Raw genomic sequence first — 22,665 nt, forward strand, 5'->3', positions numbered from 1 at the left:
CTTCTTCTTCTTTTCTTTTTTTTTTTTTAAAAAAAATCTCTTTATTATTATTATTATTATTATGTTTTGGATATCTTCATTTGAAAAGGATAATTTTTTTTAAAAAAAAAAATTGGTTTAGACATGGATGATTTCAATGACAATTGTTTAATGTATGAATAATACATACAGTATTTGGGATTCTCCTATAATTTGACTAAATATTCTCTCTAACAAAACTATAAATTCGTTCATAAATTGGATTGAAAGTAATAAAATATACTGAACTGAGAGACAAAACTGCCCCAATTGTCGTAGCGTTTGTCACCTTGGAAACCATGGGTATTATCGTCGTTATGAGAGAGGTTAGAGACGCATTCAAGCCTATAAAAAATATTAAAAAAAAAAAAAAAAAACGCATGGGAAAACGGAAAAAGCCAATGAAAAGGGCCAACACAGGGTTTAGGCAGTGAAAGATAGGAAACCAGGTCTCATTTCCTCCTCCTTGGCGATCAGCCCTTGCGGTCTTTCACTGGTACCCTTTATCTTCTTCTTTCTCGTTTATTTATTTATGTTTAGTTTAATGGGGTTGGTTTTCCTTACTTTACGCCATTTTTGGTCTTTGCGGAGTTTTCTGAATTTGTTTTGTTTCGTTTTTTTGGTAAAAGGGGTTTGTCTGGTTTCTATTATATGTATTACATTACCGTTAAATACAGGTGTATTATTATGTTTTGCAGAAATAGAAAGTAGTAATGGAGAAAGGAGGAAAAGGGTTCTCTCTGCCCCCGCAAACAGCACGAAAATCTTCACTCAAATCTAACCCTCAAGGTCTTTTGTTTTGTTTCTGGGTGTTATATGCATTGCTTTGTATGAAAAGAAGAAAAAAAATATACTTGTCTGAATATGCCCAGTAAGTGGGGGATTGAATGGCCAAAGTGGTAGTACATTCTATTTAATCAAGTGAGTCTGTCTATGCCCAGAAAGAAAGAAAGTCATGGTCTGTCTAAGGAGAAGTTGTTATAATCCTGGCTTTTTTTGGGGTGTTGATGAGTTGTACCCATTAGTGCAGAAATCTGTGCGAAGAAAATATAGGAAATACTATTATTTAAAACATGCAATGTTGTGAAGCACCTGTTTTCTGTGAATTCTTTTAGGTGTAGCATCGTTGAAAGGGAAGGATGATAGCTCAACAAAGTCAAAGAGGGGAAAGAAAGTTCAGTTCAATTTTGAAGGTTAACGTTTTCTTCTTTTCCTTCAATACTTATTTTTGACCTTTATGATGGGTGATATATATATGTATGCTAGTGATAAGTATGCTTATCTTCTGAAATGTTGAACAGTTGTTTGAATGAGACTTAAACATTAAGTACCCATTAATCCTCTCTAATTGGTGGAATTATTATTATAGGTTCACCCGAAGCTAATTTTTCACCAAAATCTGGTGGGAAGGATGAAACTACATTTCCAAAAGGTTTAATTTTCTTCTACGTTTTATTTGGCTGTTGCCTGTTTATTTTGATTACCTTTCTCTGTGGACATCTATGATTGATTTCCTTTGAATGCACTGTTTTTGATTGTTAAGGCGATTCGAGCAAATGGGGAAAAAGTGACAAGACTTCTACTGGTGGAAAAAATTCAATTTCTAAGGAACCACAACCACTGGAGTTCAAAATTGAGCAGGGTGGGTACTTTGAAGAATGTTTTTGGTCTGAGGACATGATGTTTATTGCTAATTAGCCTATTTATGTGATTGATCTCTTGGTTGTTAATAATCTAGATTTTATGCTAGTATACTGTGCATGTTTTCTTTGTTTTGGAGAAAGTTGTAGATCTATCTCTTAAGCTGGGGGTGTCCACTGGTAGGTTAATGCTGTACTGTTACTTGTTTTTAACAACATATGCAGAACTCCCAGAGAATGCCAAATGCATGATGGATTGTGAGGCTGTTGATATTTTACAAGGAATCAAGGATCAGATGGTCATATTAACAAGAGATCCAGAATTTAGACTCCCTGTGTGAGGAACAAATTTAATGCTTCTGTTATTGAATAGAAGTTCAATGTGTATTTCAAGTGTTACAATTGCTGTTTGTTTCCAGATCATTTGACAAAGGGCTGCAGTACGCCAAAAGGGGTGGCCATTACACAAATCCCCAGCTTGTTAGACAAGTTCTTGAGTATCCTTGAACTTTCTTTTCAGAGTTTTTTTTTTTTTTTTTTTTTTTTTTTTTTTTTTTTAAACTTATCAAAAAAGAATTAGTTTTGTATGTGTTTGTTTGTCTGTGTGTGTCCACACACACAATTTTATATGACCTATCACTGTTCTTGATGTGGCGTTTACCTCCATCAGTTGTTGAATTCTTAACTGGAATAAGGACTCTCACAAAATATGGTGTCACTGATGGCGAGGTCTCAATCTCAACCTGAGTCACTTGAATCTTAAAAGTCATGCAGTATTCTTATTGTCAATTTTTTGACTGCAGATATGCCTGATTGCCAATGTTTGTCCAGAATCTGTTGATGAAGTTTTTGCTCTGGTCCCAACCTTGAAGGTATGACATGTCTGGCTTTGTAATTTTATTGGAGAATTATATTGTAGATCGCTTACTATGCCAAGTCTTTGCTTACTATATTATTTCTAGTTCTATGTTTGACAAATAAGTAGAAAATTGGCAAAGGTGTTGCTCTCCATATTAATAACTGCAGAGGTAGAAGACTAGAACTAATATCAGGTTGAGCTGCTAATGTTTGATAAGTAGAAATAAGCCGAATTGGTGGGCAGTTTATTATGACTATGGATGCAAAACTGATTTTATTGTGCCAAGCATTTGAAAGGTGAATGCATAAGACAAATTGTTGATATTTCCTGACTTTGGGGCTTAATATTCATCTCATTCCCTTTTGAACAACTAATGAGCATGACAATCTTTCAGCTGTTGATAATTGTCATTGTCATAATATAATCGTTCTGCCAACTTATGATTCAACTATTGGCTTTCTGAACTAAATTTTTCCTCCAGCCTAAGAGGACTAAGCTCAGCGAACCCCTCCAAGATGTCCTAAGTGAGCTAGCTAAGTTAAAAGAGTCTGCTAGCTTAGAAAGTCAAATGGAAAGGGCACAAGTCGACATCCCTGGTAAAATTTTCATTTTCTTCTTGAACTGTGATGGCCTTATTTAGCTGTTATTCACTTAATAATCTTGGTGCAGATAATTAATGTTGGGCGCCTGGGAGTTGGGGATGGCACCGTAACGATGGAGTTAGCTTTGTGCAGACCTTAGAAGACATGCAGAAGTAGCCGCTGTGCTTTTTGTAACATGTTGTCGTCCTTGGTGTATAACTTTCTTTTCTTTGCTTTTCTCCTTTTCAATTAGAGATCCTTTCTGATGTAATTATTATATTTCCAGTGAGCAGCTTTTATCCTTGTGATTAGCTCTTATAAACTCCCCAACAAGAGAAAAAGATTGTGTATTGATTGTCAGAAATGTGGTAGATTTGGTTTGTGTTTTCTGATCATAATTATGAACAGCTGCAGCGGCAAATCAAACTTGCTACTTAACTCACTAGCTGTTTTATGGTTTAAGAAAATGCGCTCAATATTTCATGTCTCAAAGTGGAGCAAATGCAAATCTTGTTTTAAGTCTGAGTGGCTATTTATGTTTTCTTGCCCACCATGATTTTGTGTTAGAGATTTGCGGATTGAGATTCCACTGTGTAATCCAGAAATACCCATCAATTAAAATGAACGATCATGATCATTTCATGTCATCTACTTTGTGAAAACTTAAAACAATGTTTAGAAAAAACAAGACCTCAAATCCACTCATTTTCTTCCTCTCTGCAACTTCACCCCTCTTTACCAACAAGTGGTCCACCATTGCATGGTTGCTACCCGCCACTTTTTCGGTGTCATTGGGGTAGTTCGGCCGCTTTCAAACCATGTGAGTAGTTCAGCATCAACAATTATGCTTTAAAACTACACTTTTCTTTTTCCATGTCTTGCTGTCATAATATGAACCATTCTTTTAAAAAATGAATGGTCAGAAAAAAGGTATTGTATCTTAATGCAATACCTTAGGAATCTCGATCCACCGGCGAAGTCGCCTTTATCCCCATCATTGATTCCTTTGTAAAACATTCCTACCGAGTCTTGGGAACATTTGAATCGACTGTTGTGTTGTGTCACTTCTTTGTATTACCAAAAGAAAAGAAAAAGTGAATACTCGCATCAGTGTCTAGGCATTTATCGGTTATCAGAGGAATTGGACTAAAAAATACGTACAAGTAGCGAATGAGAAGGAAATACGAAAACGCATTTGAGTCAGTGATGGGCTTTTTCACTTTTGCTTTTGGTGTAGGCGTGTGATTTGAATAGTAAAAGGCACGCAGGAACAAAGAAGAGACCCTTGGGCTACCAAAAGCGTTTCTGTCCGGGAATCTAATGGTAATGGAGAACGAAGAGGAATACCAAGAGGTAATAATTGAATCAGGAAAGGACCAAGAGGATGATGGCACAGAAGATGATGATGATGATGATGAAGATGATGATGATGACGATGACTTGGATAGAGAAACAGAGAAATGGATGAAGCACTACTCATCCAAGCAGAGAATATTGTTGGTTGGAGAGGGAGACCTCTCCTTCTCCCTATGCTTAGCCAGAGCATTTGGCTCTGCCCGCAACATGGTTGCCACTTCTCTCGATACTCAGGGTAAACTGCAGACCGACCATTGAAGCTTTTACTTTTTTTTTCTTCTTTTTTTTTTTTTGTGAACATTTTAGAGATTTTATTAGTGGGGTTTGTATAAATATAGTCCCTTTTTATGTATTTACTTGACATAATTCAGAGGATCTAGCGAAGAAGTACAGTTATGGGATAGGGAATGTGAGGGAGCTGGAAGAGAGGGGCTGCTTGGTGTTGTATAAAGTTGATGCCCTGGAGATGAGCCAACATTTCTTCCTCAAGACTCAGAGGTTTGATAGGATCGTCTACAATTTCCCTCACGTTGGATTTCTCTACCCCGAGGATAACAATTGCCAGATCAAGTTATGTTATCTTTCTCTTCTACTTCGTTTTTAAACATTTACTTTACCATCATCTAATTTTTCATTTTATATGTCATTTCTCTTTCTTTTAACAGAATGCTTGGGAGTGTGTATCCCTCTTCTTGTTTAGCTGTCGTGTGAAATGAATTGACAATAGGGAGAGATAATAAGTTATAAGGATTTTTGTAGATATTGTTGAAATTCTTAAGAAATTAAAAAGAGTTAAAAAATATATATATATCATTAAAACTCATATACTCACATCAATTTGATGGAATTGAAGAAATTACTTTGTGGGGATGCTACACCACTCCAAATCCCCTAATCCTCTTTATCCCCTCCCCCTCCCAAAAAAAGAAAGACAAAAAATCCACACAAGGAGTGTAACTCCCTCCCACTCCTTCCTCTCTCCTTTCCTATCATCTCCCTCCGTCTAGTGTTAAGGCTTTAGGACCAGTTATCTAGTAGCTGGATTCACATTTCATCAGTACTGGAGCATAAAGCTATGAACAATAAGGAAGATGTTCAAAACAGCAAACACAACAACTCATTGCCAGTCGGATGACAATGCTAATGTCCCCGCCCTGCCTGCTCCCCACTAGCTGGCAGTGAAGAAATTCGTGGGCCTAACTCATCTCATAAAACCGGTTCAATAAAAAATGGTTGTCAATTTCTTATAAACATGCTACAGGCAATGTGAGATCATTCTTCAACACCCTCCCTCACGTGCAGGCAGGTATCTTTTCGGGCCTTTGTCACGGGATAAGTAATGTGGGCCCTCATTTGTCCTGTGGTAGGCTTTGATACCATTAAGAAATTTGTGGGCCTAACTCATCTCATAAAACCGGTTCAATAAGAGATGATTGTCAATTTCTTATAAACATGTCCAAGATCTTGTCCACAGGCAATGTATGATCATTCCTCAACAGGCGCGGCAGGAGATATTTTTGTGTATTTGCTCGGAAAAATAAGAACACGGGATAGAAAGAAGCTTTTCCCTTCTTTGTTTTTCTTCTAATTATTATGCCTATATTTAACGAAGGTATGATGTGATCATTTCTCATCCTCTTCAGTACGTACAATACCTTTGATGGAGATTTGTTAACAACTCTTCTAATTTCATAATTGTGTTGAAGTTGAACAAACAAATCATAGATTCATAGGGTAACTTCTAATATTGTTTGATAAAATGAGAAAACACAAACTGACGTGAATTCAATGGCACTGAAATAGGTTGAACAAGAGATTGGTGAAGGGTTTTTTGAAGAATGCTAAAGTTCTCTTACGGAAACAAGGAGGGGAGATTCATGTGTCACACAAGAAGGGTAACCCTTATGACAGATGGGATTTAGTGAAGAAAGCAGAGAAGATAGGCCTCGTTTTGCATGAAGTTGTGCCCTTCAGCAGGGATGACTATCCAGGTTATTACAATAAGAGAGCCCATGGTAGCCTTTCCGATGCTCCATTTCTCCTTGGGGATTGCAGAACTTATAAGTTCCGGCTCTCCCCTCAGTTTGCTTAGAATGGCTACTAGAAATTGTACACTCTTGTTGGATCATGTTTGGGACTTTTTAGAAATGTCCATGTTCTCTTCTGGAGTAATCTAATGCTTGTGAAAATTAAGGGTTGCTCCTCCAATGGAAATATTTGGTAAAAATCTTACCTATCACCATGTAATTATTGGCATTTTCTGAGAACCACCCAAGAGTGGAAGGAAGAATTTTGCTAGGTCTTGCGCTGAAAGATACGTAATTTATCCAAGATTCTAACAATTGCCAAAAAATATAAAATAATTTACTAATGTGTTGTCTAATTCTGGATTATATTGATTACACCCATCCATGTGCAAGTTTTGATCTCGGGTTTAGGATATGTATGGCTTACTCGTCCTTTTTCTAATATTTAAAATTGCAAAATGATATACTTAGCAATTTCATGCTGCATTCCTTGCCAAGATATTGAAAGCAGCTAGAATTATGGGGAAATTACACTTAAAAGGGGAACTCCTAAGCAATTTGCAATGTTCCTCCGAGCTTTAAAAAGTAATTGTAATGTAAGTTCTAATGTATAAGCCCTTTCAATTACCCCTCCGTTAGCAAAAATGGCAAAAAAATAGGCCTTTATAAAATAAAAAATAAAAAATAAAAAATGTGAAAAACAAGTTTGGCCGTGGTTATCCCTTTTCTTTTTTAATTTTAATTTTAATTTTTTAATCTAAGGGCATAGTTGTATTTTTATACAATTTATGGGATATAACAAATATTTTATATGTTAGCCATATATTTAATATATATGTTGACGAAAAATTTTCATAGTAGAATTGTTTGATAATGACGGTTTGCTAAACAAAGCCTGCAGATTGTCGGATAAAGTTCTTAGGAAATTGCTGAACAATTAATCTATCTTAACAAGATTGACTTTCCAAGAAATTTTCTAAGTTGATCGAGACCAAAATATTGTATTTGCGTACTCGGCTTGTTAAAGCCTGTGAAGTGCCCTTTGATGGAGGTTTGAGGCCTATATATATCTATCTTTTTGGTGCATGTGATCTTGTTGTATATATTGAATCATTTCATAAAATCGGTTCTATAAGAGATGGTTGTCCATTTCTTATAAATATGCTCAAGACGTTGTCCACAGGCAATGTGGAATCCTTCCTCAACACCCTCCCTCACGTGCAGGTCAGTATTTTTCCTGATCCTTGTCACGGGTAAGTAGTGTGAGATTCCTGCGATAGGCTCTGATACCATAAAAGAAAGCTACTATACTCGTACCTTCATCTGTGAGAAAATTCTTCACAAAGATCTTAGTGCTAGTTACATTCCAACTCAAGATCAATGTGCTAATATCTTCATAAAGGGTCTTATCTTCCTCTCGTTTTATTTTTCTTTTCCTTAGAGGCAAACTCATGGAACCAATAGAGTTTGTTTTAGATTCAAAGACCACTCTCTAGCATTATCTCATAGCCCACTCTCTAATATTATGTTGTTTTTATCTCTTTCCTTTAGTGTTTTAGTTGTATTTGTTCTACTTGTTTGTATTGTATTAGTTCTCCTAATTTGTAACAAATTTGGATTACAAACTTGATTATAATTATAACTCTTTACGATGAGAACGAAGTTGAGACTTCATTCCACCAAAAGCAATTTTATTTGCTTTCTTTCATATATATATATATATATATATATATATATATATATATATATATATATATATACACGCGCTGAAAGGAGACAATCGAGCAAAGGTAAAAGTTGTCTAATTAAAATCTGTGTTTTCCTTTCTATCTTGTACGTGCTTCTTGTGTGATTGTACATACTCCTTTTCAACTTATATGCATGGTAAAACTTGAAAGTTGAGATCATATTCAATGATTTTAGGTGGTGATCGATCGAATCAATGGGAAACGGGCAATCAATAAGGGTGCGACGCACTCCTTTTCGCTATCACCGAATTTCTCCTTCCAATTCACTAAACCAACCTCTGCTCGATGACGACAGCCAGGTACGGAGTGGAGGCCACCGGTTAATAATTTTTGTCATCTTTGTATTTGAACTCAACGACAACAACAACACAAATAATAGTATTGCTAGCTAATTAAGGAAACATTTATTACATGTCCCATCCCATTCCCATGTGTAGTCCATGCTGCCAAACCTTCAACTTGAAGCCCATCAAAAACAGAAAGCAGCTTTGGAGAAAGAAAATCGTGATCTCAGGTCTGCACTCTCCAGGCTAGAATCCAAGCTCCAATCAAAGGTTATCTTCTCTTTCTCAATTAATGTATTAATTAAGCAAGAAAAAGAAGTAACAAACAAATTAAAACCATCAATGATACGATTTTCCTTTATTTATAATTAATGTTACAGGCCACTGAAGCCCAAGGGAGAAACACCAGCCTTGAGAGAGAGGTTAATGAACTGAAGAGTCAAGTGCCAAAGCTAAAATCTGAACGCCAAGTACTTGACAAAGCTCACAAATTTGTGAGTGGAATTTTCTTTTCGATTCAGACTTTCTCTTTCTCAATTAATGTATTAATTAAGCAAGAAAAAGAAGTAACAAACAAATTAAAACCATCAATATATGATACGATTTTCCTTTATTTATAATTAATGTTACAGGCCACTGAAGCCCAAGGGAGAAACACCAGCCTTGAGAGAGAGGTTAATGAACTGAAGAGTCAAGTATCAAAGCTAAAATCTGAACGTCAACTTGACAAAGCTCACAAATTTGTGAGTGGAGTTTTCTTTTCGATTCAGACTTTCTTTTTGTGTTATGTAATTAATGACGGTTTTGATTTTTCCTTGTTATTGAAGAAACAAGAAGAGGCAATTGAGAAGCTAAAGAGAAGCAATACTGCTTTGGAGGACAAAGTTAAGAAGCTGTCAGTTACCACTATCTCTGAGATGAAGACTGCTTCATCTGATTCACATGTATGTTTTCTATTAGAGCAATACTATTTAGTAGATTGTTATTCGATTTTTGTTATGCAATTAGAATAATGCGACAGAAAAATAACCTTTAAATCAACAAGCTAGGACTAGTGTTACGTCATCTCAATCATATATAAGTCTAGTAAATATCATTTATCTTACAGTTATAGCTTAGTTGCTCAAATATATGTCAACCAGCTCTCAACACGCTCTCGTTTGCATTTTGGTTTGGAAGGCACAAGTGTTGTCGGTTGCAGTGGTACCTCAAATTGAGACAGCAACTTGGGAGAAAGATGATGTTGAGATAGCAAGTACAGAGAATGATATTGCTGCCTGCCTTGTCGTTCTGATCTTGTTAGTGTCTATTCTCATTGGCATCAGCCTGTAATTTCCCTGATCAGAAAAAACGGTGGGCTTCCTGATTCGCGTGTCGATGCATGGTTTACACTTGCCATTAATTTCTAAGGGTTTGCAAGAAAGTGTATTTTCTTTTCTTTTTTCCTTTTTTTGACGTAGTCTCAATGTGGAGACATGTGCTTAATCAACAAGGTGTGATGTTTCTGATCTATTTTCAATTGTCTTCCTCCTCATTTGCTTTGTAATTTCCTTTGGTTGATTCTCTGTGTTGCTAAGCATTTTGTTGAATTTTTCTTATTATGGAGTGAACACCTTCTTTGATTTTTATTTTTAACCCATTTATTTGATTATCTTGTTTTTTTTAAAAAAAAAGCAGTTTCAAGATGCTGACATTTATATCATGAGCATGGATGAATAACATAGGACGACCAAGTCCATCCACGAGGCAGCAACTTGGTGTTTTTTCCATTGGACCATGATACATCCCAATCAATGAAACTTAAGAACAGGGGCGAAATCATAAATTTTTTATTAGAGAAAGTCAAAGTATGAATGAGATATATATATATTGGTGTTTTTTCCATTGGGGCATGATACATCCCAATCAATGGAACTTAAGAACAGGGGCGAAACCATAAATTTGTTATTAGAGAAAGTCAAAGTATGAATGAGATATATATATATTGGTGTTTTTTCCATTGGGGCATGATACATCCCAATCAATGGAACTTAAGAACAGGGGCGAAACCATAAATTTTTTATTAGATAAAGTCAAAGTATGAATGAGAAATATATTAAATTTATATATATATTACTATCCATGAGATTTTTTTTAGGAGGATTTTTAGAAACTGAGATATTAGATTTTTTTGGTTTGAAATCGTTTGCCTTATAGTTACCCTGCAATTTCGCAAGGGTAAGGTGTGTTTATAAATAAAATCCTGTGAAATCTGGTTGAAGTAAAAATTATTTAATAATAGGTTTTTCAGAGGTATTTGGTTCTCACCACAAGAAATTTGTTAATAGTCTAAACTTGGTCTTTAAATAGACTTACATGATAGAATAAGATAAAAACAAACCCTAATCATGAGGTAATAGCAAATCCTATCATGACAATTTCTACTCTAATTATAATAATCCCTACTCCTACTTCATCTTCTAGTGATAAGATGAATCAAGGGAGTCTCCTACTGTAACAGAAAATTGCATTAAGAAAGAATATCCAAATGAGATAAGAAGATGGGAGTCATTACAAAAATATTTTTGTATATTTCAGTATATATCATGAGGTGGAGATCATCAGATATTAGGCTGATTATGTGAGCTGCAATATCACATAGCTGTACTGAATATGATATTTAATTAATATTTACTTAATAATGAAGGAACAATTCATGACGACACCCTGAGGGCGTCACTGACTAGGTCACGGTAGTTGGCGGTTGGAATAATGCTAAAAAATGCCTTGGTCAGTCATATGATTGAATTCTATTCCAATTAGCAGCACCTGTTGTGCTGAAGTGGCAAGTTGTGATTGCACGCTTTTAAGTCCTTCTCTAACTGCAAAGTGAAACGAGCACTGCATATTAAAAAGAGTAACCCTAGACATTTTATTTTTTTATCACATAATTATCCCACAATTAAGCTAATCTTGCAGTTCCAAGTAACTTCTAGACGGGACAATGAAATAATTACTTTTGTATTAGCCTTTACAGATATGAACGGCACCAAAAAAACAAAAGACTGCATTTTTTTTTTTCTTCTTCTTCTAATATCACCATCATCATCCTTAATAATATAGGTATGAATAATGTACTGAATGTAAGGTGTTTACATCTGATGCCAAGGAATTCTTGGGAAGGACAAGTTGACTTTTGGTCTTTTAGGGGTCCTTGTTCCCAAATTCTCATATTCAAATTGGCCAAAGTTTAGGAGCTGTGTTGCCTGCACAGAAATTTCTTTGGAGGTTGCTAGTCTTACTTGGGCGTTTCTAGATGACTAAGATAGTCCTCAGTAGTTTCCAAATGAGTAGTTGGCTTCGGCTATAAGTCAAGTCTCTTGCTTTCGTGGTGATTTCCATGAAAGTTAGATTCTCTAATGATATGAAGTTCTTGTACTTTCTCTTCATTTCGGTTTAGTCAATTGACATTTCTATATAATTGAGTTTTTCTCTTTTGTTTTTCTTCATATAGACCATACTTGCCTCCACTTAATTCTTAATATCCCTCTGTCCTCACAGGTAACACTTTCGTGAATTCTGTACTTCAATTTGTTTTTTTCTCTCAGCTTTGTTTGCTCATGTATGGCTTGCTCCTCAGGTTGGCTTAAAACACACGAAATTGTTGTTCTGATGGAACTAGAAATTTGTTAGTGTGCCTTGTTATGCTCTTTCAGATTTCTATTTATCTTGCAGAAAAATCTTGTATAAGTGATATATGGGTGTTAATATCTTTTTTGTTATGTTTTCCAATACCATTTTATGGCTTTCTGTTCTGAGATGTCATAGGCAATGTTGTATACGATCTTGTAATTTGTTTGAGGAATTAATATGTAGCAATGTATGTTCCCTAAAAATGCTTGCTAATTCAAAAAATTGAACAAATAGAGATGGTCAATAACACCATGTGCAGTTTGTGCCACTAGCAGCTTTGCTTGGCGGAAGAACAATATCAAACTTTTAAAGCAGTAGCAAGTTAAGACGTTACTATGGGAGGGAAGCCATCCAGAGACCACAGCCAGCGCTACAGTCAATACCATGTTGGTTCTTATGCTTCTCCATCGAACCTCGGCTCTTCATCCTCTTCTTATTCTAGGAATTATGCTGATTATGACAGAAGAGGAAAGTTGCAGTCAAGGTACCAAAGAATTGGTGATGACTACCACTCATTGGAACAGGTATTTATGCTGACACATTTCGAATATTTACATGCATCTCCTAAGCTTTCTTGTAGACAATATGATAACTGGAAAATTTTTGTAAGCACATACGTGTTATGCAGTTCCATTGATAATTGTACTAAATGCAGCATAGTTTAGGAAATGGGATGAGACTTTTATATAATTGCTCAAGGATCAAACAGCTTGAGCTTCTAGGACATGAGCTAATGTTAACAACAATAACAATACGAAAAATAACTTCAATCATGAGGCTTTCTCTTCTCACTTTCATTAAAGTACACAAAAAATGGTCAGGGAGTTGTATTTAGCTGATATTGTTCTTAGTGAATGTATTACAGCTCATAATCTGCTATTATAATTCTTATTCTTACTAGTAATTGCTTTGATTGAGCTTACTCTTGCTGTTGCTTAAAGTCTGTCAGCAAGCTTGGATCCTAATATGTGAGTGTACATTATAGGTGACACAAGCTCTTTACCAAGCTGGTCTCGAATCTTCCAACCTTATTGTCGGTGTTGATTTCACAAAAAGCAATGAGTGGACAGGTGCACGATCCTTCCACCGTAGGAGTCTGCACCATCTTGGAGATTCCCCAAATCCATATGAACAGGCAATATCAATCATTGGAAGGACACTTTCTGCTTTTGATGAGGACAATCTTATTCCTTGTTATGGCTTTGGTGATGGTCAGTGGGAACATACATCACATATATGTACTAAATCTCTTTTGTCAATGTGTCAGTTTAACAGAGCTCGAAGCATAATAGTGTAATCTTTGTCATGCTTTTGCAGCAACTACACATGATCAAGAGGTTTTTAGCTTTTATGATGATAGGCAATGTAATGGCTTTGGGGAAGTACTTTCTCGTTACAGAGAAATAGTTCCACATGTACATTTATCTGGTTGGATAAATTATTCTCCAAACATTGGTTTTTGTTCACTTTCCCTTGCAGCAATTTCTGTTGTTAAAATTGTTGTATTCTGATATGACAGGTCCAACATCTTTTGCTCCAATCATTGAAACTGCTATTGAAATTGTTGACAATAGCGTTGGTCAGTATCATGTCCTTATGATCATTGCTGACGGACAGGTTAGTCGCATGACTAGTATGTCTGCTTCTTTTTATCTGAATGCTGCACTATAAGTTTCTTCCCTCTGCCTGATTGGAAATATCTTGGCAGATCCAGTAGAGATTTCTTTTAATCGAACTCGTAGCCGGAATTCAGAGACTGTTTTTTTTTTTCTTCCCTATGCCCCCTTTTGCGTTATGGTCCTCTTAACCTGATGTTCTTGATTATAACATGATATGCAAGGTTATGGCCAGAAGTCCTCAAGAGCTAAGTACCATCAATGCTATTGTAAAAGCAAGGTTGGAATATTACTTGAGCACCTTTCATATGGAGTGATTTGTCTCCTACAAAATCTGAAGGGCTTCTTATCCTTTTTGTAGTGAATATCCTTTGTCAATAGTTTTGGTTGGGGTAGGTGATGGACCATGGGACATGATGCACCAGTTCGATGACAACATTCCATATAGAGCTTTTGATAATTTCCAGGTTAAGGAACCAAATTGGGTAACTCATGCAACCGATTTTTGTCCATGTCTAACTAGTTTTTCACTCAGGTAGTTGGTTTTTTTTTTTTTTATGCAGTTTGTAAATTTCACTGAAATCATGTCGAAGCAAGTCCCTGCATCCCAGAAGGAGGCAGAGTTTGCTCTGGGTGCACTAATGGAGATACCATCACAGTATAAAGCTACAATGGAGCTCCAACTGCTGGGGTATTGTCACTAGCATACACTTTCACATATGAAATATTAGTTAGGGAATGATAGTATTGAGAATGTTTACCTTCTTACCATCTCTTTCAGCTGTCAAAGAGGCACTCCTGGGAAGCTTCCCCTCCCTCCTCCAGTTGGGATTCTTGGGAACCCTTCATCGAGTTCTTATCCAAAGCATATACGACCAAGCAGCAATGAACACAGTAACAGATATGCATGGTCAAGCAGCAATGAACAAGGAAGTGGATTTCATTATGCTTCTTCTCCATATACAGAACATTCTTCACAGAATAGGGTTGGTTTCTTTGTTTTGTATTCACACACACTTGTTTGTTGGTGAAATAGTGAACATAACTACCAAGATAAATTTTATGTTTCACATGTCAGCTGGAGGTGATATGTTGAATCACGACCATAAGATTTCAATTAACCTCTCTAGATGTGAGTTCATATTTCTTCATAGTCCTTTTTTTGCTATGCAGAGTTGTCCTGTGTGTTTGTGGAATCAAAAAGATCTTGCATTTGGATGTGGACATCAGGTAATCTAAAATCAAAACTGGGATTGAAATCGACATGTTTTCTGATCAGCTCTAACTTATTTCTATATATTTCGCAGACATGCTGTGATTGTGGAAGAGATTTAACCTTCTGCCCAATTTGTCGTGCCCACATAACCACAAGGATAAAGTTGTATGACTGATGCTGTTGTTAAGCAGCCATATATGGGACTGTATGGAATTAAGCCTGTTGGTAGGCTTCTAAACTATCATCTACTTATATCAGGGTTACTACTTTTTAGCTAAATTTAAAGAACCAAATGATCATAGGATTTTGATTTCCTAGGGTTAAATCTAGGAAATCAGAATCCTACGATCATTTGGTTTAACATATGTCTATAAGAAGCTTTTAATCTTTCCAACTCGATTACAAATAATGTATGAAGTCAGTTGAAACAACGCCACTTGAGTGTTAGCACTAAGCTCGTAACAGTTCCTTGAAATTTTCATATCGTGAACTGCTGTACACCTTCATGGTTAATGGAGGCGAGGTGGCTTAACCAGATGCATGTGGAGGAACGATGCATCTCTGCCACTTTTACAGCAGCATATTGTGTTATACAAATAGGGGAAAAATACAGAAAACGAAAATGCTCCTAAGGTGTGTTACAACGTCACTTTCCTTAAGAAAATATTTGCCCCCACCAGAAATGGTATGCAACAGGATTTACAACAAATTTTTCTCCAGGATACAATGGAGCCCAGAAACCTCTGTGTTTTTAACTGCGTTATGCACAAACGAAATTAAAACCCGAAAATATCCTTAGACTTTCTATTCTAATCAGAGACAAAAAATAAAAGGATAATGCTTATTTTTAAAATTCAAACAAGGGTATTAAAGAGAATTGAATTGTCATAGATAATTATCTATTATCAGATAATTTCGAATTTCAAAATAAAACTGCTATTTTGAATTTCGAAGATAAAACTACTGTTTTGAATTTCGAAAAATAAAACTGCTGTTTTGAATTTCGAAATAAAACTGCTGTTTTGAATTTCGAAAATTAAACTGCTGTAAACTGTTAATCCAATTGGCACTTAAATCTGACTGTTAGATTAAATAATTATTTAATCTCAATCGTTAGATCAACAATCCAGTAGATCTAACCATTGGATCTACTTAAGAAGCATCCTACGGTTTAGATCAAACCTCTAGATCGAACGATCTTGACTGACCAAAAATGAATGGTCATGATCTGATCGCTCCGAGCTCCGATGCTTCGTGCTAAGTGCCAAGTGCGCCACTAGCGCCCTACAGCCCACGCTACGCTCGCGTGCGTCCGGTGCTTCGCACCGTATGGTAACATGTATTAGGGTGTACCCTAGCATAGATCATTTAACAACTTAAACTTGTTGGAACTTATAAATGCCAACAAAATCTTCACTCTTTCTAATGTGGGATAACTTTCATTCAATGTTCTTTAAAACCTTCCATTTAAAACATTCCCAAGACACAAAATAATATCTATATATATATTTATTTTGAAAATATTTCAACATATTGCACCATCCACGAAGGTGAATTATGGACACAAAGTTTGAACTCAAAATCTCTGTTTTAATACAATATGAAATTAATAAGAAATGATGAATTTAATTATTTTATTAATATTCTAATAGGCATTACCTTGGAGATACTTGGAACAGGAAAAGAATGCAATTAAGATTACCGGATGGTGTTTCGTATTGAGAGATCGATTTTCAAATGATATTGACAATATAAAATAGTTCCAAACCAATTGACTGCCTATTTTACATTGGACTCTCAAATACTCGGTTATCAAGCTTTTACTTGTACCTAAATGGTAGATAAATTAACGCAAGAGATACTAGATTCTGGTTGCTTGAACTGCCAATAAGGATCCAAAGAAAGAAACAATAAATATTGTAGTCTAGTGATGTATTCAACTCATATAGCCCAACTGGTGCAAGCAAGACAGACATGTTTGGCTTATGCAGAAAAATGACATGACCAACCAGGCAACCATGCAGTTGAATTTTTACTCGAGTATCATCATATCTTCTTCTGAATCACTTTCCATATTTATCTTAAAAATGATGCTGCAAGGACACCAAGAAGGATGAGGATGAGGTTAAGGGTTTTGATTCTAACAAATTGAAATAAAAGATATAGCCAAAGCCACCTAAGTCCACAATGGCAGACGCAGTTGCATTTAACTGTACACAGAAGCCAACGCTTCTTGAAGGGACAAAGGACAATATGCCCACTTGCTATGTTTTGGATAAGCATCACATGCCAAGACAGGGAAACACTAGTATAAATAAGATGTAGGATTGGGAAGGGATGTCATGCACTATTTGGTCATTCACTCTGAGCGTGCAGAAGATGGTGAGAAAGGAAAAATTGGTTATTGCTCTTGCATGGCTCCTGGTTATAATGGCATCCATGATCATGTTAGCGCAGGCGATGCAAGGTGCTCGTCTGCATGCATTTGAGCATATAGTTCATCCCCAAGGTAAAGTCATTAATTGTCTTTCCTCGTGATTTTCAGTCAGTTTTAACACTCCTACTATAACCGTCATGATTTTTGAAGGTTGTCGCTGCTGCTGGTTCATTTGGAAGCCACTAATCCACTGTGGAAAAGCATGTTGTGAAGATGGATGTTGCCCTTGATGCATCATAGAAGAGTTATGGTGTTGATGCTCATCAAATAAAATTAATAAACTTACGTTGGAACAGCAATGTTCAGCATAAAGTTGTAACGTTTGTTTTTTGAATAAGGAGGTTCTCTGTGAACAGTTAAAGATTCGGTTTCTGTATTCAACAATAAACTTTTACTTTTAAATTAGGGATGTCTTGTAATAAAAAGATTAGTCACATTTACGCTACTACTCTAAAAAAGCTAATCAAGCTACAATTTGAGCCTCTAAAATCACTTATAAAACTCAATCGTCTTAGTAACATTGCAACTTTGATATACAAATATATCTATTTCGAATAAAAAGGAGAGGTAGTGTGGATATAAATAATTCAATACATAATAAGCTTTAACTTTTTCGCTCACGTGATACAACTAGTCTATCAGATACCTGGAATGATTTTGAACCTTTCTAATGAACTATATCGTATTCTATCACCTACGTTTAGCTTTCATAACTTCAGAAGAGGGAACTGCGAAAACCCCACTAAAGAAACCTCTTTTCAAATTACGAAGACCCAAAACCCCCACAGAATCAAAACCCAAGGAATGGCCCACCTACAAACTGGTCGAAAACTTGATGACTTAACATCAGTGACGCCCACAAGAAACCTACAATCACCAACAGAAGGGTCTAGGAAAGTGACCATACCAAGCCCATCAAAATCACAGCTCTGCGCATTTTGCATTTGCAGCTGATAGTAACTGTTGAATGCATATGAGATATTTCCCTTTGCTCCAATGCCATTACATGATCCCCCATAGTTAAGTGTGGTGCAATCTGCAACACCACAGGCAAGTTTCATGTGGTTCGTCACATCAGACAAATCTGTTGATGGATTTGCCACACACCATCTAGATGGGAGATACTGAACATTCTTTGCATTCTTTAACAATCTGTTGCCCAAACCAAGGTTTAGTGGATATTTGGCTTGGCCATCAAAGGAAAAAATACCCCAATGTCTCTCAAAGGCTCCTGGAAGTATGCTCTTCGCCCCTTCATCAAGTAGGCTGAAAAGATAAATATCCATGGGAGGGACACCTGGCCTCAATGGAGTTCCTTTGTTACTTAGAACATGATTTATGAGCCCTTGATTGAAAACCCTTGCAGCAGTGAGATTTGCACCAATGGCTCCATCTGTAGGCCAACCTACCTCCCCAATGACTATGGGCATCTGACCATATCCAATTTTGTTGAGTGCTGCAACTAAAGTGTCAAAATTTCCATCAAATGCATTGTAGTAAACATTGGGTCCATCAGTAACAGCATGAGTAGTCCCCTCAAAGAATGCATAGTCTTGTGGGAAATCCGAGTTCCCGTAGAGGCTTAGGAATGGATAGATATTTACTACAAATGGGGAACCAATTGTGTTGAGGAACGAAACAAGTTGTGTCATAATTTGGGTCAGTTCAGGTCGGAATGCCCCTTGAGAAGGAAGATCGGACTCATAGGCATCGGCATTGCAAGGGACTACCAACTTTACATATCCTGCAAGATTTGCTTTGGCCAAGGATTGTTGTATGTTGAGCAGAGCAGGCATGACATAGGACTCATATTGACCTGAGTAACTAGAAAGGAAGGGCTCATTTCCTACTGCAACATACCTGTCATGACAAGGTAAGAACTGAATAACTTGTTGGAAATTTGAACTCCAGATAAATATAAAAATTATAGTTTTTTTCTCAGATATATTAGCAATTTTGTATATATAGATACATATATAATATTACAAGCACATCTAAACTCCAAAAATGTTTTAAAAAATAGAGATGGTAGAAATTTGTCTGCTGGAATAATATCTGCTGTCACTTAGCTTTCATAAGGGAGTGGAGTTGTGAACTTCTCTTGAAGCACTCAGACCTATCAGGTTTCTTGATGGTGAGATTTCGGAATAGGCTCCATAATTAAATCAGGGAAACATGGATATACCTAACTCGCAGATTATTTATATCACTAACCTCTGAGGATACTCAGTTACAGCATAATTTAAATCCCCAGCTCACAAATATGGATACGTTATGCAGTAAAATATATGAAAGGCAGAGGCTATATATTTTGTGCTAACAATTTCAACACCAAAATTCAGACAAGACACTGCCTTGTGTAATGGACAGTTCTAAATCGAAGATTACAAGCAAATCACCATATGAGCCATTTCAAATTTCATCAGCAGAGCTAAAAGGACTAAGAATACTGTAACTCAATCCCACAAGATGAAGGGTACTACAAAATAAGGGAAAGGTTAATGCTTTTTACTTGGCTGCTTAGAAGAAATAGGTAGGAAATAAACTGAAGCTAATACTAGTATTGTGCTTTCTTAAGGTGAGTCGATTATCCCACTTCTGGTAACCAAAACAACAAAAGAAATAAGATCCAAAAAATCAATCTTTCTGGACTTTCACTTTCCTGCCTTTTTTTTCTGAACAATCACACACGACCGAAAAGAAGAAAAAGAAGCATAAGACGAGTGCGGCGATACCTGATATCAATACCACCTTTACCCGTATATCTGGACACGTTCTGGCGAACCCACAAATCAGAGGCGACAGTGGATGAGCTGAGGGAAGCCAGCATCTCATTGGGAATTCCAACCATGACCTGAATCCCAGACCCCATGAGAGCCCTCATAACATCTGGCTCAGCTTCAAAAAGCTTCACTTTTTGTACCCTATTGTCGTTGAGGAGATCCACCACAGTTGAGGGCTTCAGCCTGTGGAATGAAATGGTTCCCCAGTTCACTCCAATGGCAGATTCTGCCTTTAGATATGAACTTACAATGAGTATCAGAGAAAGAAGATCTGCTGCTGTGAATCTGGCTCTGGGCTCAAACATCTTTGTCCGACCCATTCATTCATTCATACGTTAAATGTTTTATCTGAGAAGTTGTGTCACAGTCTCGGAGTGGTTGTTTCCTTGGCCCAAAGAAGAAATAAACAACTCTTTGAGGGGAGAAGTGAGAAGAACAGTGTGGGGGGGTGTGTAACCACTGAAGAGGAGTAAAGTGGAAGAAACTCCTAGACATCATCATCTCATTATTACTACCCGACTGATATATTCATTTCATGGTGAGATTTATTGTCAAAGACAAAACTACCCTCCATTATAAGTCGGTACCATGCCAAATGGTCCAATGAATGCCCTTCTTGCGTGCGTGCCGTTATTCTTTTTGGGGAGCAAAGGGGACCTTCACTTGTTTTACGCAAAATACACATTTATAGGCGAATGCGCACATGATGTGACATTTCATCTATGTTGTTATTAGACAGCGGGGCCTTGATAAGGATCACGGAATTGGATTGCATCTCTATCAATTTCTTCTTTTTTCTTTTTTCAAATTTATAGAGTCGGTAATGAAACTTATTTGATTAAATAAATTTTAAGATGTTCGGTACTGAGTAATTGTAAAAATTTCTCATGTGTTCCTTTTGAATCACTTTAAGAATTATGTGATTATTATAAAATTACCATTTGATTAAAATCTAATAATGATTAATCACAAGCTCAATAGTGATTTTAATATTCACATCATTCTTGAAATGACTAAAAAAGAACACAAGATGGATTTATAGCATTACTCTCGGTCGGTCACTAAATTAGACAGATAAATTTCATGTACACTCCTTATATGTTGTGCCCAAATTGTTGAAAATCCTTATTTCATAGTTATGATTGTTTGAATTACATTTCAATCGTAACGAATCTTGATTCATGCTCGAATTACCTGCAATTCAAGCAAATTAATTGCGAGAAAATTCAATTTCAGCTTGAATTATGTGTAATTTAAACAATTAATTATTAAAAATTGTTTAATAATGTATATATGTTTTCCTACCACTCTCATCGGTCATCATCAGACTTGGGTTGTAAGGGTAAATCTAAGCTTAAACCCCTCAAATAATGAAAGGTGCATGCTGTCATTGTCTTTAGTGAGGAATAATTTTATCAGGTAGTGACCGACTTTCATGTGGAGTATGTAATATGGGCGCACCCAGTCGACCGCATCTCCAACGTGGGCCGGGCCGTAGGGTGGCTGTGAGATGACGCCTAAACTCCGGCGCCATGTTTCCATGCCTGCTTTTGCTGCTTTGCTCTCTAATTTGTTGTTTTGCCCATTTGAGTGGTACAAAGTAACAAAGTAGAAAGCAAGCGCTTGCACATTTCACATTCAACATAATTAATAACAAGTTGATGCGCTTCATTATGACGCCATGCCATATTCATGCTTGTCTCTTTTTAGGTCGTCATCATCATCTCAAAACTCAACCTACCCGACTGTTGAGGTGTTCAGATTTGCAATAGACAAGTGGACTTCTCTTTTCTTTTCTTTTTTCTGTTTCCTGCAGCTGCTATTATAATAAGGAAACAGAAAAAAGTTTTATTCACAAATGTTTTTCAAATAACTTGAGCAAGGAAGAATCGAGAAAGCAACCGATTTTCTGTAAGCTCTAATGGGCGGGTCTTATGGACGTGCATAAAGTTTATATTATGAAACCATATAATAATTATGTCAGACTTTTCCCTTTTAAAGAAATCAATGATAGACATTAATTTTATGCACAAAAATATGAGCACTAATTATAATCTTCTTCCTATATATTCATCTATGCTTGATTTTTTTTTTTTTTTTTAACAAGAGCCCTAGGAAGGATCCAAAGCAGCCCATATACATGTAAACTAACAATCTTTTGAAAGGAATGACATGTAACATGCAACACCATGTCGCATGTTGGCTTTGTCAGGTACTCGTCAACACAGCTTTAGAGTCCTCTTGTCTCCTCTTTACAAAAAGACCCATCAATGGAGTTCTGAAGGGCAGTACCTATATGGCTATATATATCAAACACAGTTTGGAGCAAACCTGCCCTGGCCTCGCCATTTGCCAAAGCAGATTGTGCTTTTTATCTTTATCTCTGCTATATATTGTTTGTTACCTAATCTTATAAGCATCCAAAGGC

At 36.3% G+C, this 22,665-nt stretch overlaps 5 protein-coding genes and 1 long non-coding RNA gene across 7 annotated transcripts; 5 read left to right on the forward strand and 1 right to left on the reverse strand.

Moving 5' to 3' along the window:
• The first annotated feature begins 403 nt into the window (after window positions 1–403).
• LOC132171147 (DNA-directed RNA polymerases IV and V subunit 4) lies at window positions 404–3,540 on the forward strand. The gene is made up of 11 exons (XM_088511025.1): window positions 404–514; window positions 717–807; window positions 1,134–1,211; window positions 1,388–1,450; window positions 1,562–1,660; window positions 1,884–1,995; window positions 2,078–2,155; window positions 2,354–2,387; window positions 2,462–2,530; window positions 2,999–3,113; window positions 3,187–3,540. Exons 2-11 carry the CDS (start codon window positions 732–734, stop codon window positions 3,192–3,194), a joined length of 732 nt encoding a protein of 243 aa, XP_088367151.1. The 5' UTR covers window positions 404–514; window positions 717–731; the 3' UTR covers window positions 3,195–3,540.
• A 693-nt stretch (window positions 3,541–4,233) lies between these two features.
• Window positions 4,234–6,662, forward strand: LOC132171172 (uncharacterized protein At4g26485). The gene is made up of 3 exons (XM_059582417.2): window positions 4,234–4,689; window positions 4,826–5,024; window positions 6,258–6,662. The coding sequence occupies exons 1-3, from the start codon at window positions 4,419–4,421 to the stop codon at window positions 6,544–6,546; spliced, it is 759 nt and encodes a 252-aa protein (XP_059438400.1). The 5' UTR covers window positions 4,234–4,418; the 3' UTR covers window positions 6,547–6,662.
• A 1,732-nt stretch (window positions 6,663–8,394) lies between these two features.
• On the forward strand, window positions 8,395–10,074 carry LOC132173081 (uncharacterized). The gene is made up of 6 exons (XM_059584656.2): window positions 8,395–8,528; window positions 8,667–8,783; window positions 8,894–9,007; window positions 9,146–9,256; window positions 9,341–9,457; window positions 9,693–10,074. Exons 1-6 carry the CDS (start codon window positions 8,424–8,426, stop codon window positions 9,843–9,845), a joined length of 717 nt encoding a protein of 238 aa, XP_059440639.2. The 5' UTR covers window positions 8,395–8,423; the 3' UTR covers window positions 9,846–10,074.
• A 1,598-nt stretch (window positions 10,075–11,672) lies between these two features.
• On the forward strand, window positions 11,673–15,404 carry LOC132171247 (E3 ubiquitin-protein ligase RGLG2). 2 transcript variants are annotated; one of them, XM_059582515.2, is made up of 11 exons: window positions 11,673–12,053; window positions 12,133–12,709; window positions 13,171–13,396; window positions 13,503–13,613; window positions 13,705–13,802; window positions 14,026–14,081; window positions 14,163–14,268; window positions 14,365–14,492; window positions 14,583–14,787; window positions 14,975–15,031; window positions 15,109–15,404. In XM_059582515.2, the coding sequence occupies exons 2-11, from the start codon at window positions 12,521–12,523 to the stop codon at window positions 15,190–15,192; spliced, it is 1,260 nt and encodes a 419-aa protein (XP_059438498.2). In that variant the 5' UTR covers window positions 11,673–12,053; window positions 12,133–12,520; the 3' UTR covers window positions 15,193–15,404. The 2 variants fall into 2 exon arrangements, with proteins under 2 accessions (XP_059438498.2, XP_059438499.2); XM_059582516.2 differs by having other exon boundaries at window positions 12,461–12,709.
• A 1,961-nt stretch (window positions 15,405–17,365) lies between these two features.
• LOC132171395 (uncharacterized) lies at window positions 17,366–17,820 on the forward strand. Its single transcript, XR_009439030.2, has 2 exons — window positions 17,366–17,526; window positions 17,605–17,820. It is a non-coding gene; the product is annotated as an uncharacterized LOC132171395 (long non-coding RNA).
• Window positions 17,821–17,945: 125 nt separating this feature from the next.
• Window positions 17,946–20,719, reverse strand: LOC132171394 (O-Glycosyl hydrolases family 17 protein). Its single transcript, XM_059582703.2, has 2 exons — window positions 20,190–20,719; window positions 17,946–19,314 (listed from the first exon to the last, which is right to left on the reverse strand). Exons 1-2 carry the CDS (start codon window positions 20,555–20,557, stop codon window positions 18,213–18,215), a joined length of 1,470 nt encoding a protein of 489 aa, XP_059438686.2. The 5' UTR covers window positions 20,558–20,719; the 3' UTR covers window positions 17,946–18,212.
• Window positions 20,720–22,665: the final 1,946 nt, after the last annotated feature.

This window comes from Corylus avellana, chromosome 1 (assembly GCF_965113065.1).
Source record: "Corylus avellana chromosome 1, dhCorAvel1.hap1.2, whole genome shotgun sequence".
Classification (NCBI taxonomy): domain Eukaryota; kingdom Viridiplantae; phylum Streptophyta; class Magnoliopsida; order Fagales; family Betulaceae; genus Corylus; species Corylus avellana.

Coding starts and splice junctions, on each gene's coding strand:
- LOC132173081 (XM_059584656.2), top strand. CDS start 8,424: ATGGGAAACGGGCAATCAATAAGGGTGCGACGCACTCCTTTTCGCTAT. Junction 9,008..9,145: donor TTGACAAAGCTCACAAATTT/GTGAGTGGAATT, acceptor TTAATGTTACAG/GCCACTGAAGCCCAAGGGAG. Junction 9,257..9,340: donor TTGACAAAGCTCACAAATTT/GTGAGTGGAGTT, acceptor TTGTTATTGAAG/AAACAAGAAGAGGCAATTGA.
- LOC132171247 (XM_059582515.2), top strand. CDS start 12,521: ATGGGAGGGAAGCCATCCAGAGACCACAGCCAGCGCTACAGTCAATAC. Junction 14,269..14,364: donor GAGCTTTTGATAATTTCCAG/GTTAAGGAACCA, acceptor TTTTTTATGCAG/TTTGTAAATTTCACTGAAAT. Junction 14,788..14,974: donor AACATTCTTCACAGAATAGG/GTTGGTTTCTTT, acceptor TTTGCTATGCAG/AGTTGTCCTGTGTGTTTGTG.
- LOC132171172 (XM_059582417.2), top strand. CDS start 4,419: ATGGTAATGGAGAACGAAGAGGAATACCAAGAGGTAATAATTGAATCA. Junction 4,690..4,825: donor CACTTCTCTCGATACTCAGG/GTAAACTGCAGA, acceptor GACATAATTCAG/AGGATCTAGCGAAGAAGTAC. Junction 5,025..6,257: donor GATAACAATTGCCAGATCAA/GTTATGTTATCT, acceptor GCACTGAAATAG/GTTGAACAAGAGATTGGTGA.
- LOC132171394 (XM_059582703.2), bottom strand. CDS start 20,557: ATGGGTCGGACAAAGATGTTTGAGCCCAGAGCCAGATTCACAGCAGCA. Junction 19,315..20,189: donor AAAGGTGGTATTGATATCAG/GTATCGCCGCAC, acceptor TTGTCATGACAG/GTATGTTGCAGTAGGAAATG.
- LOC132171147 (XM_088511025.1), top strand. CDS start 732: ATGGAGAAAGGAGGAAAAGGGTTCTCTCTGCCCCCGCAAACAGCACGA. Junction 2,388..2,461: donor ATGGTGTCACTGATGGCGAG/GTCTCAATCTCA, acceptor TTTTGACTGCAG/ATATGCCTGATTGCCAATGT. Junction 2,531..2,998: donor CTCTGGTCCCAACCTTGAAG/GTATGACATGTC, acceptor TTTTTCCTCCAG/CCTAAGAGGACTAAGCTCAG.